Genomic DNA, 15,893 nt, shown 5'->3' with positions numbered 1-15,893 from the left:
TATTCTTGGGCTTCACACTGGTCCTGATGAATCATATTTTCTAAAGGTTATCTCGGGACCCTCTTTTTAATAAATATCCCCTCTCCCTGAATTTTAATGTGCACAGTAACCATGAAGAGCCACTGCTCTAAGTAGCTAGGAGATGGAGAGGAACAGGAAGTGTGTGATTTACAGAATCACGAGGTAGAGCCTGTTATCCTCAGCAAAGGCCCCCTGGAATTGGGAAGGGAGTGGAATTTCCTCCACTGGAACCCCCGAAGTACTGTATCCTCAAGAACAAGGAGGGAGAGGCTGAGCTAGGGGAAGGCAGCGATGTGTGTGCGTGCGCTGGGGGAAGGGGTTGGCTGTGCAGCCTTAGCATTTTGAGCCTCCCCCTGTCATATTGTCCCTTTGTACCCAACAACCCAGCCTCCCCCCAAGCCCCCGCTTCTAGGCTACAGACAACACTGTGTACAAACCACAGCAAATTTATTACTCAATATCCAGTGCCACATCATAGCACCACCCGGAGCCCTCACCTTCCCTCCCCATCTGGCCCCAAGGGTACACCCAAAATGGAAAAAACAAAAGTAAACCCAGATCCCTGCTCCTCCTCTGGAAATAGGGGCCTTAGCCCTGGAGGTCCCTTCCACAGGCTCCAGCAGGCAGGAGAGTGGACCCCTCCATGCCCGGAGAGCGAGGCTCCAGGCTCCAACGACAGAGAGAACATGCAGGCAGGAGCAGGAGCAGAGGCCTGTGTCTGTGGGAGAGGAGGAGTGGGAGGGAAGGGCACTGCCTGAGGAGTCCGGGAATCTGGCCATCCCGGGATGCACGCGGGAGCTTCCGGGCAGCAGGGGCCGGCCCCTGGTTTGCTAGCGCTTCGACAGCTCATGGGACAGCCAGTCCAGCCCATCATACAGGCCTGTGCCTTGGGTGGCACAGGTGGCCTGGACGTACCACTGTGGGGAGAAGGAAGGAAAGGTCAGTAGCAGGGAAGACAAGGGGATACCTTTCCTCCTGGCCCCAGCCTGTGGCTCCCCTGGGAGAGGCAGGACCCTCACCGTGCGGCTGCGCAAGTGCTGCAGCCCCAGCTTGTCGGTCAGCTCGCTCACGGGCATGGCATTGGGCATGTCCTGCTTGTTGGCAAACACCAGCAGCACCGCATCCCGCAGCTCGTCTTCCTGCAGCTGAGAGAGACGAAGGGGATGGAATCTGGAGCCCTAGCAGGGTCTCCAGGCTTCCTCTTCCCTGCTGTGGAGGGAGCCCCCCCTTCTACCTTCCAGCATCTTTGTGGGGAAGAATGTAATATTGTGCAGTCTGCTGCTGAACACAAGACGCAGAGTCATAAATCAGCTTGAGGCCATCTGGCCCGAAGTCCAGAGCCTTTTTCTAATGACTTGCCCTAGTCAAAGTGACAACATTTCCAAATGGAAAACCAAGAATGAAGAATGTAAGATGAAGTTTCTCTCCGCGACATATAATCCTCCTTTCCCTGCCAACTTCTCAGAGGCGAAGCTGTAAGAAATCAGTTTCCTGACAAGGAAAAAGTCAGTCCTATACTTTTCACCTGACTCAAATTCAAAACAGGGCGAGATACTCCTTGTGTCGGTGTCACAAAGAGAAACACGTTCAAGGCCTGTGAGGCATTTCCTGACTTTCACACTGGCACAGAGATCTCAGAGCTCTGCCTCCAAACCAGGGCTCAGTTCCCAGTGCTCTGGGGGCTCACCATCTTCTGGAGCTCATCAGCAGATTCCTGGACCCGCTCTCGGTCATTACTGTCCACTACGAAGATGAGGCCCTGGGTGGGAAGGAAGGAAGAAAGGGCGAGCAATTACTCCCACCTGGGACATACCCTAGTCTGGCTTTCTTCTTCCCATCTTTGTGTCCAAACCCTTCTCATCTAAACTTTCACAAGGCTCTGCAAACATCCTGGCACAAACTGGAGACACCCTGCCCGGGATACAGCCTCTGCCCTCAGGCAAGCAGTGTGGCTAGGAGAGGTGCAAGGGAACAGGGAAAGACTTGATGAGACTTAAATGAGGCAGCATGAGGGCGCCTGGCTGTTTCGGTCGGTAGTATGTGTGACTCTTGATCCTGGAGTTGAGTTGAAGCCCCACACTGTGGGTAAAGCTTACTTAAAAAAATAAAATAAAATAAATAGGGGCACCAGGGTAGCTTAGTTAGTTAAATGTCCACTCTTGATTTCTGCTCAGGTCATGATCTCACCGCTCCTGAGTTTGAGCCCCTTGTCTGGCTCTGCACTGACAGCACGGGTCCTGCTTGGGATTCTCTCTCTCAAAATAAATAAATAAACTTAAAAAAAAAAAAAAGTAAATAAGACAGGATGGACCCAGAACCCTGCTTGTCAGGAGAGTGTAGGGTGGCTAAGTCTCAGAAGACTAATAATGCCAGTTCTGAAGGACGAGTAGAGGCAAGCCTACAAACACAGATAGAAGGAGGTGAAGGGTTTTTTTCCTGGCTTGGGGGCCCAGCCTAGGCCAACATCTCAGTCTTTGCAGTCCTAACACCTTTTCTCGTGGGGTTGGAGAGCCCCATCCCCACCTGAGTGTTCTGGAAGTAGTGTCGCCACAGAGGCCGAATCTTGTCCTGGCCTCCCACGTCCCAGACTGTGAAACAAATGTTCTTGTATTCCACTGTTTCCACATTGAAGCCTGGAGATAATTGGGAAAAAAAAAAATGAAAACAAAGTCCTGAAAGAAAGGAACTCACTAAATCTATGTAGAGTCATCAGAGACCTAAAACCAGGAAACGATCAAGTCTGCTGGGAACAGAACCCCAGAGGACCTGCAGTCCACAGACCAGGCGGGGCTAGGTCACATTCACCCAGCCTCGGCACTATCCAGCAAGTAAAGGTAACTGTGACCCACTTCTCAGGTAGCCGTGTCTAGTGTCAGGGTCAGCCCCTGCACAGAGATAAGGGCCTCAGGCAGAATCGCGAGCAGACCCAGAGAAGGCCTGCCGCCAGCCTCCCGCTCCTCCCGGCCTCGCCTCAGAACTCACCTATGGTGGGGATGGTGGTGACAATCTCCCCCAACTTCAGTTTGTACAGGATTGTGGTCTTGCCAGCTGCATCCAAGCCAACTGCAAAGGAGAGGGGCAGAGGGCTGGAGACGGGAGCGAGGGAGCCCTCTAGAGACCAGGGAAGGGGAGAGGCCAGGACAGCCGATGGAGACGGGGGCGAAGAGCCCCTGCGCCTGCAGGTGCGCGCTGTTATCTGCCTTCGAGGCCTTGAGGGCGGTCTGATGGTGAACACCAACTCCAGCCCCAAAGCGGGCGAGGGGCTGAAGAGGGCTAGTGGGTAAAGGGCATAAGAGGAGGGCCACGCTCCTTTTAAAAGTCGTCTCCAAGGGCGGAATCCTCCCTTCTTACCAGCCGGGCTGGGGCGTAGGGAGCTTCACCCCACCCAGGCCCGCAGCTCCCAAGCCCAGGCCCCGGGGTCGGCGCTGCAGACCGCGAACCGCCCGAGAACAGTGACCCCGGCGGGGGGTGGGGGTGGTTAGGAGGTGGGTGACTCAGGGTCAGAGACCAGACTGAGCCGGGATCGGAGGGATGCGGGGGCGGGAGGACTCCGCGGGGGCCGACGCTCCGGTCCGGGCCGCGCGCGCTTGATCTGCCTCACCCATGAGGATCCGCATCTGCTTCTTCCCGAAGATCCGCGAAAAGAGCGCGGACACGGTGAGGCCCATGGCGGGGCCGGGGGAGGGGGTGCGGGCACGGACGCGGGGTGCGGGCTGGAACCGGCCGGCTGCTGGGGGATGGGGCGCAGCAGCAGAAGGAGGAGGCTCCGCCGCCGCCTCCGCGCGTCCCGGCCCGCCCTACGTCATCGCGGGCCCGCCCCCGCCAGGGCCCCGCCCCCTCCCCGCCCCTTCCCCACCCCCCAGGCTACCTCTCCGGCAAATTCTGAAGCTAAGCGAGTCTCCGCATCCTTGCTGAATTCGGCACCGGCTTTAAAGAGTGAAGGGTCTGGGTCTCTCCGTTTCAACAGCGCTGGCAGGTCTATGGCTGCTTCATGGCAGCCCGAGCGGGGTCGAGGAAAGTCTACAGTGCTCCACACGGCCCCCGACCCCTAGCTTAAGTGGCCGGCCTTTCGGCTTTGGTTTGTCGCGTCCAGCCCACCCTGCGCTCCGGTGTAGCTTTTGCGAATTAGCATTATCGACTGTATGCACCACCCTCCAAGGGGAGCGGAAGGTCGGTGCAAGTATCTTATTCCTCTATTTGGCCCTCTCAGCGCCCAGAGAGAGGCTTTGAACGTGGCAGGTGGTTCAAGTGACCCTAGAATCTCGAGAGGAGTGCGCCGGAGGTGGAAAAAGAAGGTGCCCTAGTGCTAGCTGGACTTCTTGGTTTTCCAATAAGCAGAACTTTCTCCTGCGTGCTGGAGAACTCCACCTTCGCCTCCATGGTTCCAGACACAACACCTTTCAGTTGATCCACGCAGCTTTTCTGAAGCTTCTTTACTTTCCCACAGACCTGGGAACCCGGATTTTTAATGCACACCTATCCAGGATTTTATGAGACTCTTGTGGCCCTAGACTCCAAGAGCTTCAGAAGTAATTTCCCCACTCAGCAACAGAGGGGAAATAGCAGGAAAGGAATTTAAGTTTCTTCTATGAGAGAGGCTGGGTCAGTGCCTGGCACATAATATATGCTTAGCAAATATGATACTTGCTGGTTTGAACGGACTAAAAGGATGCTCACTGGAGCAAGGACAAGCGATTTGAAACTGGATTGCCAGTTGGCTTCTGGAATCAGTTGCTTATGAACTGGACATGGTGAGGTGAGCTGAGAATCAGAGAACCTTCATTAATTCACCTATTCTACAAATATTGAATGCCTACTATGTACCATTGTTCCAGGTCTCAGTTCAAATATCAACCCCCGCGCCCCCCTTTTGAGGGTTTGGCTTCAACAATCCTCATAACTTGTTATTTTCTGTAAAAGGAGACCCATATCTGCCCTATCTCATGAGGTGATGGTGAATATTAAAATTATGAGACTATCTGAATGTTCTGTATGTTTCAGGTGGATGTTATCTGGGCCACTAAGAAATTGGGTCCGAAAATACCTCCAGGGTCTGCCCCAAACTGACCTGAAAAGTCTGTAAAGAGAATACACTTTGGGCACCAGGTAGGAGTGAGTCTAAGACTTTCCTTTACTCTTTAGCCATATACTTGCATTCCTAAGAAGGCTTTTTACAAGCTTTGAAGAGTGCATTTAAAAGAGTTCCAATCTAATAACACAACTAGAACTGACTGAGTCAGGTCAGTTTTACATCTTGAACTTATTTATTTATGAGGGGGTAGGGGCAGAGAGAGAGGAAGAGAGAGAATCCCAAGAAGGCTCTGCATTGTCAGCACAGAGACTGATGCAGAGCCTGATCTCACCAATGGTGAGATCTCGACCGGAGCTGAAATCAGGAATCAGATGATTAGCCGACTGAGGCACCCCAATCTTTAGCTCTTTTAATTAGACTCTTTTTTCTCCATCCCTGTTGTCATTGCCCTATTTCACTATCATCTCTTCCTCAGGACAGAAATAGCCTCCTTACCAGTCTCCTGCCCCTTGGTATCTTTACCCCGTCATACAAGTCTTGATGATGCTACTCAATATTAAAATCCTTTACTGTCCTAGCACTCAAGATAAAAATTGAAATGCCTTGGGGTGCCTGGGTGGCTCAGTTGGTTGAGTGTCTGACTTCGGCTCAGGTAATGATCTCAGAGTTTGTGGGTGCGAGGCCCATGTGTGGCTCTGCTCTGACAGCTTAGAGCCTGGAGCCTGCTTCAGATTCTGTGTCTCCCTCTGCCTCTTTGTCCCTCCACTACTTGTTCTCTCTCTTTCTCTCAAAAAGTAAATAAACATTAAAAAAATTAAAACAAATTAAAAAATGCCTTAATTTAGGTACCTATCTATTGGGCCAGCCCCATCTATTGCCACCTCCTTCACCCTAAGCTACGGCCATGAAGTGATTCTCAATGCTTCCTGGGTGAGCCAGGCTCTCTGATGCCCTAGGAGTCCTTGCAATCATTTTCCTCTGCCTGGAATGCTTGTTTCCCTCATCTTTAGTTAGATCACTACACATGCTTCAACAATCCAAGTATTTTCCGAGAACCTTCTCTTCTTCCTCTAGACAGGCCTCCCTCCTAACTCCCATGCCACTTTGAATAAACCCAAACATACAGTCATGAGAGCAGGACTTGTGTTTGCACCTCTGGTTTTTCATTAGATGGGGGATCCGTGAGGGCAGAAACTTGTCTCTTCATGGTAATCACCAGGAGCAGCGTTTGGTATGTTGAGAGTTGGACAGATATAGATAGAATTCCTAGCTGTGTGACCTTGGGCATGTTATTTAGCCTCTGTGTCTCATGTCTGCACCCACTGAGCAGAACAATTGTAAGGGCTAAATACCAAAACTCTTGCGAAGGTCCTGAAATATACTTGGCACATAGGATGGAGGTCTTGGCTATAGGGTGCCGTCTACATGTATTTGTTGAATCAACACAACAGAACTCAGGAAGGGTGCTAATAATTATACTAGATGCCTAGGAGTTGCCAAAACTGTCCCGTCAAGGGTTGAAGTTTTCGTGTTCTAAAAGGGAGTCTTAATTGTTAATCTTTAGAGACAAAGGTGTTGAGCCGCAAATGCGGGGACACGTCGCTCATCCGGGTGTTTGGTAAGGACTTAGTGCCATGTTGCCCACTCTCTCTCGCTCATCGTACCTAGGGTACTCCACCGAACCATAATCACTCCCGAGTTTTTGACTTCGCGGGCCCTGCGTTCAAAGCGCAGCTACGCTCTGAACCGGCTCTCTCCCACTCCCCCGGCGAAATAGCCCCACCCACCTCGCGCCCACTAGGGGCGGAACCTGATGCGTCGCGGTGTCGTCACTTCCAGCGGACCCGGAAGCGTCGTTCTCGGGCAGCTCTACTTAGGAAGTCTTGATGGGGTTACGTTCGGTTTAAACTCTTGGCCGATCGTGGGCTGAGGGCCGTCTGGGACTGCTGTGACCCGGGCAAGCAAGGAGCTCGGAGCAGCCTCTGAGACAGTACTGGCGAGCCCTCGCCGTGTGCTGCTCTCGTCCCGGCGTCGCCCCGCCTCTAAGGTAGGACCCGCCCCCGCCCTCGGTGCCTGGGACCTGGCGGGCGCTTCTGCTAGGCTGCACGGTACCCGGCATCCGGTCTCGGACAGCTAGGAGGAGCGGGCGTGCGGCTGTGGGGACAAGTCTCTTTTTGTAGTTTACTGTCCCCGCCAGGGTCTTCGCGACCCTCTTCTGAGCTGCCAGAACGCTGACGTCGAGTAACCCGTTCTGAACATGGAGAAGTTTGGGATGAATTTCGGGGGCGGACCGAGCAAGAAGGACCTGTTGGAAACCATTGAGACGCAGAAGAAGCAGCTTCTCCAGTACCAGGCACGTCTCAAGGATGTGGTCCGTGCCTATAAAAGCTTACTGAAAGAGAAGGAGGCTCTAGAGGCCAGCATTAAGGTGCTGTCGGTATCCCATGAGGCGGATGTGGGCCTCACAGGTGTCCAGCCTCCAGGCCTCACTTTTCCTGACTCTGTAGATGACCGATGCTCCACTCACAGCGAGGATAGCACTGGGACCGCCACCAGCTTGGATACTGCGGCCAGTCTCACCAGCACCAAGGGTGAGTTTGGGGTAGAGGATGACAGACTGGCTCGTGGACCACCACCTCCAAAGTCTGAAGAGGCCAACGGGTCGGAGAGTGGCGTCAGCAGTAGCAGTGGGGATGGGCCGTCTGGGGGTGGGGAAGTGGACAAACGACTGCACCAGCTGAAGACTCAGTTGGCTACTTTGACCAGCTCTTTGGCTACAGTCACCCAGGAGAAGTCTCGCATGGAAGCGTCTTACCTGGCAGACAAGAAGAAGATGAAACAGGACTTAGAGGATGCCAGTAAAAAGGCAGAGGAGGAGAGGGGCCGTCTGGAGGGAGAATTGAAGGGGCTGCAGGACCAGATTGCAGAAACCAAAGCCCGGCTTATCACCCAGCAGCATGATCGGGCCCAAGAGCAGAGTGATCATGCCTTGATGCTTCGTGAGCTCCAGAAACTGCTGCAGGAGGAGAGGACCCAGCGCCAGGACTTGGAGCTTCGGCTAGAAGAGACCCGAGAAGCCCTGGCGGGGCGGGCATATGCAGCTGGTCAGATGGAAGGGTTCGAACTGCAGACCAAGCAGCTGACCCGTGAGGTGGAGGACTTGAAAGGTGAGCTGCAGGCTCTTCGAGATGAGAAGAATCGGCCTGACCCTCGGCTGCAGGAGCTTCAGGAAGAGGCCGCCTTCCTGAAGAGCCATTTCCAGGCTCAGTTGCAGCAGGAAATGAGGAAGGTAATTATTGCTCCAAACATTAGTCAGTTAGCCTGGAGTGGGAAATATTAGGGTATTTTCCTCTTTGGTAATTAGAACCAAGGGGCTGTGCTGTCAGGTTTTGATGCCTTTCAGAAGGTTCCACCTTGAGCCCTGGGACATCTGTTCTGTGTGGTGTTGACAGTGTCCACAGAATGTGCTTCCAACAGGATGTGGGGTTTCTCAGTGTAGGCTGGTTTGGAGCCAGACACCTCTGAACCTCTGGGCATTGGCGTCTTCCCAGCCCTGCTCTGTGAAGCAGTGTCGTGGCAGCCATGCAGTGAAAGGTAGTGTGTCTACCATAGGTATATGCCTATATTTAGATAGGACGTGGTGTATGCCTATAGGGAGGGGGGGCGGGGCAAAAGGAATTTTTGCAGAAGTCACCTCTTGTAATTGCTTCTGGTCAATTTGCCTGTTCTGGAAAGGTGTGCCATTTTACAGTGCTTCTTTCAGTGTGGAGAGAGAGAGAGAGATCCAACTGAGTTTTGAACTGCGGGAATATTGGGAGAGGAAAAGAATGTCCTGTGATTTCTTAGTAGGATCTGGGGAAGCAGATGATAAACAAAAGTCACACACTTCATGTGCGAGCTTGGTGTATGATGGGGGAAAGTGGAGGCACTAAAGCAGAACAACAGCAGATACACAGAGGTTCTTAATACTGTTTGGTTTATTGTTGGGATGAGCACTGGGTATTGTATGGAAACCAATTTGACAGCAAATTATATTAAAAAAAATACTGTTTGGTAGAATGTATCTCTGGCAGCAGAACCCAGGCAGGTTATAGGAACTTTGGTTAGCTTCTGCATCAACAGAAAAATCCCCAGTTCCCATTCTTGCCAGGCCATTCCCATCCTATGACCCTTTTGCTCCCTTCTCTTGCTTTCTCAAAGATTGCCATAGGGCTTTGTGACTTTTCTGGATGCGTTTCCATCTGCTCCGTTGTTTTCCAGACAGCCCTTGCAGAAGATCAACTACGCCAGCAATCTCAGGTGGAAGAACAGAGGGTGGCGGCCCTGGAGAATCAAATATCCGAGGTGTCGGAACTGCTGGGCACCTATGAGAAAGCCAAGCAGAAGGACCAGCTGGCCATCCAGAAGCTAAAGGAGCGCATTCTGCAGCTGGACCTGGAGAACAAGACCCTGGCTCTGGCAGCCTCCAGCCGGTCCCCTCTCGACGGCCATGGAGAGGAGTCCAGTCTGGATGTCAATGTCCTGAAGGATAAGATGGAGAAGCTGAAGAGGCTGCTGCAGGTTGCAGCCAGGAAAAGCCAGGTGACCCTGGATGTGGAGAAGCTCTGTGACCTGGAGATAATGCCCAGCTCAGAGGCTGCCGACGGGGAGAAGGCCTCTGTGCTCTACTACCAACAGGAGCTGAAACAGCTGAAGGAGGAGTTCGAGAGGTACAAGATGAGGGCCCAGGTCGTCCTCAAGAGCAAGAACACCAAAGACGGTAATCTGGCCAAGGAGCTGGAGGAAGCCCAGGAACAGCTTGCGGAACTGAAGGAGAAGTATATCTCCCTGCGGCTGTCCTGCGAGGAGCTCGAGCGCCAGCACCAGCAGGAGGCTGAGGACTGGAAGCAGGAGCTGGCCCGGCTGCAGCACCTCCACCGGCAGGAGCTGGAGCGCAGCCAGCTGGACTTCCGGGACCGCACGCTGAAGCTGGAGGAGGAGCTGCACAAGCAGCGGGACCGGGCCCTGGCCGTGCTGGCCGAGAAGGACTTGGAGCTGGAGCAGCTGCGCTCTGTGGCCCTGTCCTGCGGGCTGCCAGGGCGCAGGAGCCCCGTGGGTGGCGGGGGGCCCGGGGACCCCGCTGATGCGTCTTCCCCAGACAGCCTGACCCAGGCGCTGCAGCTGGCTGCGGCCAATGAGCCCACTTTCTTCCTGTATGCCGAGCAGTTGGCCCGCAAGGAGGTGGAGATCACATCGCTGAGGAAGCAGAGACACAGGCTGGAGGTCGAGGTGCATCAGCTGCAGGACCGGCTGCTGGAGGAGGGGGAGCGCCATCGCGAGGAGGTTGGAGCGCTGCAGAGCCACATCGAGAAGAATATCAGGGACCAGAGTAGGGAGGGAGCCAACCTGGAGTACCTCAAAAACATCATCTACCGCTTCCTGACCTTGCCTGACACCCTGGGCCGCCAGCAGACGCTCACGGCCATCCTGACTATCTTGCATTTCAGTCCAGAGGAGAAACAAGTGATAATGCGTCTCCCAACCAGTGGTAGCTGGTGGCCTTCTGGCAAGAGATGATGCCATTTTCACTGACTCCTGAAATTTCTGTGCCTCTTACGTGGGAAGGGACAGACTGGTTTCTGCTGCCTCTTCTCTTACATTATCATTTTTTTCTTCACTGTGTATTGAAATGGGAGAGTCTTAATTGTGGGACGGGATTTTTCTGCCAAATGCCATTAATGCCACATTATCCTGGGGCCCTAGAGATACTGGAAGAGTCCCAACATCTTGGGGTGGTGTGTTTGTGAGGGGAAGAGGGGGCGAGAGATGAAGGTTGAGAAGTGCCAAAGTTGGGGAAGTGGTGAGAATCTTTTAAAATAAGACTTTTTGTTTGAGTATTATGCTCCTAGCGCAGAACCAGGAGTAAATGTGACTCCAAAGGGAGTTCAGTTATTTCTAAACACTCTCGGGACCAGCCCTTTACTCCCCATCTCATCACAATCGGAGTCTGGTCCACCGCTGCCCCAATTTTCTGGGGACATAAATCCAGGCTGGAGAGGGATCAAGAAGTTTCAGATAGTGACAGATTGTCCACTATTATCCACACATTCTTCAGTCCTGGAACTGGGAGGCTTGGTCTAGTTGGGACTGGATAACGACCTAATCTGGACAAAACATCACTGTGACCATCCTGTAGGGGGCGCTGAGCACCACTTCGGTCTTAGGGATTTCCTGAGTAGCCTGCTTTTGCCCTGGATAGGGATGTTAGGTCTCTCACATTTGACCCTGCCTTAACCTGTCTGCCTAAGAGTGGGCTGAGATGAATGACTTTGCTGTCTTTTCCTCAGCGTTGAACTTTGATTAAGAAAAAAACCCGAGCTTCTTATGAGAGTGGTCAGATTGGGAAACTCTGACCCTGTCTGGATACAAAGAAATAGCTCAGAGATTTACAGCCTCCCCCCTCCCCAGCTGTTTCTGCCCTTATAGGACAGGGAAGAGGAGGGGGATTTGCTGATTCCAGAAGATTGCTGTGACTCTCACAGGAAAGTGGTGGAAATTCAGCCAAGGGCCTGGAGTGCTTACTGCCCCGTGGATAGCATTCTGGCTAAATCTCCATGTCCCTGCAGCCGGGGTGTTCATGGGTTACTGTCACCAGGGTATTTTGCCTCTAGGGGTTAATATAGTTACAGTACACACTCCTTGTCTTTCCTACATGCGTCACTATAATTTTCCTTCCTTCCTGCAATTTTTTATATTTGGTCTTGTGTAAGTAGGTTTATTCTGCACTTCAGGAAAGGGGGCTTCAGGCATCTGGAAAGGGGGAACTCAGAAAAGTTGGGCTCAAACAGTATCATTTCCCCTATTTTTTCCTTTCCCCATCTTCTCTTGCTGGTTATAGAGATCTTTGGACCCCAAAGACCGGTGCTTTGCCACTGACCGGACTAATGTATATCCTTCTCTTATGTCATCATAGAGATCTGCTTTGTGAGGGTTTGGGATGCAGGAGACTTTGATGAAATGTTCTGATTGGGAGGCTGGGTGACCTGCACTATCTATAAACAGCAGACTTAATGAAACATGCAATGTGTCCAAGTGATAAACTGTGGAATCATTAAATCTGAACAACCTGACCTGTGTGCTTTCTTAATGGTACACACACACACACACACACACACACACACACACAGAGTGAATGTAAATAGTGAATGAAAAGGATGGAAATAACATGTCTCCATGCTTTACCTCAATTACAAAACACATTTTTTAGCCTGGAATTACGGGTGTTTGTGTGTAAGCAGCCACACTGGAAAAAGCTTTTTCATGGGTTTAGTGGGCAGGCTTAAAACTTCCATAATTACTGCTTGAAACTTTTTAGAGTTAATCCGTTTATTGAACGCTTTATTATGCTTCAAGTTAGGGTTCATGGTATCCTGGGAACGTTTCTCAGGATTGCAAGCTAAAGTAAATCATCATCGTCATCTTTTAATTGATCCCCTTAAACGTAGCCTATATTCTGGTTGCTCTCTCTGGTGGTTTTGGACAGCATAGAAAGATCCATAGTCCCAGCTGCTTTCCTAGGACTAGTAATTCCGGGGCTTTTGACTTTTGAGTAGATACCACATGGGGAAAGAAGCAAGTCAAGTTTTGATTAATAATTAAAAAATAATTTTTTAATGTTTATTCATTTTTGAGAGACAGAGCACAGTAGTGTGGGTCAGAGAGAGAGGATCTGGAGATCCTCTGAAGAGAATCTGAAGCAGGCTCCAGGCTCTGAGCTGTCAGCACAGAGCCTGATGCGAGGCTCGAACTCACGAACCGTGAGATCATGACCTGAGCTGAAGTCGGACGCTTAACCAACTGAGCCACCCAGGCGCCCCTCTGATTAATAATTTTTAAAGTATTAATATTCATAAGCCTGTGAATGCTCCCAACTGAAATGGAAAAAGCTTGCTCCCTTCCTACCCTTAAGAAGAAGTTCATTGTCTTCCCACATTTTCCTCCCAAATATGTTTTCCAATTACTTGACTGGTTTTCTGGTGCTAGATACTCTAAGGAAAGGGAGAGAGAAAAAGAACTGAGATCAGATACAGAGAAAAATGAGTTTTCTGTTGGTCTCAGTTCCAGAATATTAGTGCACGAGGTGTGTCAATAAAGTAAGGAGACAACCTTACTTTCATTTATTATCACACAAATCAGGAGGATTGCTGAGAATAGATGCAGGGAGAAGGGCAGGAAGGCAAGTTGATGATTCTAAGGCTTTCTGCTTTCCTTTTTTTTCCTCTTCTCTTGTTGGGTACCTCCCTTCTGGGAAAAAAATCGCCATATAATCACGCCCTGGATGTAAGTCCCCCTCTCTTACCCAGTACTCTAAGGCTCTTGGCCTTGTGTTGAGAAGCTGCCACTATAGGGTTGTGTTTGCTCACTCTTGCCAACTGCCAGCACCACGTCGAGCCATTGACCCCTGTTACGCCACACACGTGTCGTTACCCTCCATTTTACAGATCAGGAGAGTGGCTGAGATGTTAAATTTGTCCAAGACAATGTAAATGGTGTGGATGCCTGAACCAGGTCAGGTTACCCAATGCCTATTTAATCTGGGTGTGTTCCTGTCTTCTCAGGACTTGGGAGGGTCAAGGCCTGTCTCCACAGATGACTACTAGGGATGGAGAGACTGACCTCTAGGTTGAACTGGGCTGGTTCAAATGGAGAGATAATCTCCAGCTATAAATTGCAGCCAAGAAAATTTGCTATGCTGTAGAATTAAACAGGCAACATTGGTTCTTTATAAAAAGCCCTAAAAGCTGCCCTGTTCCCCAGGTTCTAGACGACAGCTAATATTTAGGACTCAGAGCACTCTAACAAAGCAAAAGGAGGGCTGAGTACCAGCTGTTGCCCTGGTGGGCTCCAACTATAGCCTCTTGTAAAGCTGGGGACACAGCTTGGGGAATTAAAAATAGAGCCCTAACGAATGGGTCACTTTATTTACCTCATCTTCAATCCCCTTTGCCTCCTCTCTGTTTTCGGGGGCCTTGCTAGGCAGCCTTACTTCAGGCTGATGGTTTTGGAGCAAAGAACTAGGTTCACACATTCTGGGTGGAAGTCTCAATCCAATCTCCTGCCGGTTCTGTGACCTTAATAAATTAATCTTCCTGAACTTAATTTTCTTAACATGGGGATAATAATACCTTTTCAGGGTTTTTTCCTCATCTTAGAGAAAAATTAAGTAAGTAAAGAACCAGCATAGTACGTACCCAAAACAAAGTAGGTTCTAAACCGTGTTAGATTCTTTTTTCCCAAGAGTATTTAGGTGGCAGAATGGAAGTTAGACTGAGCTCTCTGGATTTGAGTCTAGTGATTCTTAGCCACAAATGTTGCTGTAAGCAAAAAGAAATAACAATGGCCTTTTGTGGAGTGCCTGCTACAAAGCAGACTGCTAGCATTTTCCTACATTACTTTACTTAATTACCACAACAATCTTGTGAAGCATATCTATTTTGCAAATGAGGGCATGGAGGCTTGGCAAAATAAAATGAATTGCCAAAGGCCCAGGGCTAGTAATGACAGACTCAGGATTTAAACACGTGTGGCCCGGTCTCTGTCTGTTCTGTGTCCCAGCAGAGGGCAACGGGGAAATACTGGAAATGTGTGGCTCGCTGAGAAATTTAGGGGGCTGTGTTTCTGGAGGCAGGGGAGAAGGGTCACCCTCTCTGCACTGGCAAGTGACTGTCTTCTAATTTCTTAGAAGCCTCATTCTAGCCCCGCAACGGAGCCCTTTCACCCCGAAAATCATGAAATGGGCTTGTGTGTTACAACTCAGTTTTATGTGAGTTTGGGTAGTGACGGCCTGTTTTTCCTGGGACCCTGATCTCCTGGATAACCCAAATGTCAAAGGTTCTGACAACCCACAGTGCAGGGAGCCCCAAAAAGCAAAAGCCATCAAGGGGCTAATGACCCACCTAACGTGGCAAACTCTCTTTTCACTTAAAATTTTTTTTTTTATGTTTATTCATTTTTGAAAGACAGAGACAGAGCACAAGCAGGGGTGGAGCGGAGAGAGAGGGGGACACAGAATCCGAAGCAGGCTCTAGGCTCTGAGCTGTCAACACGAGTCCCGACGTGGGGCTTGAACTCACAAACGGTGAGATCATGACCTGAGCCGAAGCCGGATGCTCAACCGACCGAGCCATCCAGGTGCCCCTCTGTCTTTTCACTTTAGCAGGTAGACCTTCTCTGGTTCCCTGTACATTTGTCTGTCCCTATAGGCTCTGGACAAGGGACCAAATGTTCCCTTTCATGTTTGAGAGTATGACTCTGAAGACTGACACCACTTCATACAAATGTTACTTTTTAAAAATGTTTTATTTGTTTTCGAGAGAGAATGAGAGAGAGCGAGGACGAGTAGGGGAGGGTCAGAGAGAGAGGGAGACAGAGGATCTAAAGTGGGCTCCACGCTGACAGCAGAGAGAGCACTATGCGGGGCTCCAACTCGCACACCCTGAGATCATGACCTGAGCTGAAGTCAGACTTTCAACCGACTGAGCCACCCAGGAGCCCCTATACAAATATTACTTTTTATTAAAAAAAATTTTTTTAAGTTCATTTTTGAGAGAGAGATTCAAAGTGCAAGCAGGGGAAGGGCAGAGAGAGAGGGAGACAGAATCTGAAGCAGGCTCCAGGCTCTGAGCTGTCAGCACAAGAGCCCAACACAGGACTCAAACCCATGAATAGTGGGATCATGACCTGAGCCAAAGTCGGCTGCTTAACTGACTGAGCCACCCAGACGCCCCTACAAACATTACTTTTTAAATGTAGATTACACATAAATTTTTTTTATTAACCGGGGGTGTGCTGTCCACTCTCA

General features: G+C 50.8%; 2 protein-coding genes across 2 annotated transcripts; one reads left to right on the top strand and one right to left on the bottom strand.

Moving 5' to 3' along the window:
- Positions 1–451: 451 nt before the first annotated feature.
- ARF5 (ADP ribosylation factor 5) lies at positions 452–3,761 on the bottom strand. The gene is made up of 6 exons (XM_030308364.1): positions 3,623–3,761; positions 3,004–3,084; positions 2,545–2,654; positions 1,709–1,780; positions 1,041–1,166; positions 452–938 (listed from the first exon to the last, which is right to left on the bottom strand). The coding sequence occupies exons 1-6, from the start codon at positions 3,687–3,689 to the stop codon at positions 852–854; spliced, it is 543 nt and encodes a 180-aa protein (XP_030164224.1). The 5' UTR covers positions 3,690–3,761; the 3' UTR covers positions 452–851.
- A 3,122-nt stretch (positions 3,762–6,883) lies between these two features.
- GCC1 (GRIP and coiled-coil domain containing 1) lies at positions 6,884–12,162 on the top strand. Its single transcript, XM_030308362.1, has 2 exons — positions 6,884–8,342; positions 9,314–12,162. The coding sequence occupies exons 1-2, from the start codon at positions 7,311–7,313 to the stop codon at positions 10,607–10,609; spliced, it is 2,328 nt and encodes a 775-aa protein (XP_030164222.1). The 5' UTR covers positions 6,884–7,310; the 3' UTR covers positions 10,610–12,162.
- The last annotated feature ends 3,731 nt before the right edge of the window (positions 12,163–15,893 follow it).

The sequence above is a fragment of the Lynx canadensis genome, chromosome A2 (genome assembly GCF_007474595.2).
Source record: "Lynx canadensis isolate LIC74 chromosome A2, mLynCan4.pri.v2, whole genome shotgun sequence".
In the NCBI taxonomy this organism is placed as follows: Eukaryota; Metazoa; Chordata; class Mammalia; order Carnivora; family Felidae; genus Lynx; species Lynx canadensis.
Note: the sequence above shows the minus strand (reverse complement) of the source record. Positions and strands in the feature narration are given on the sequence as shown.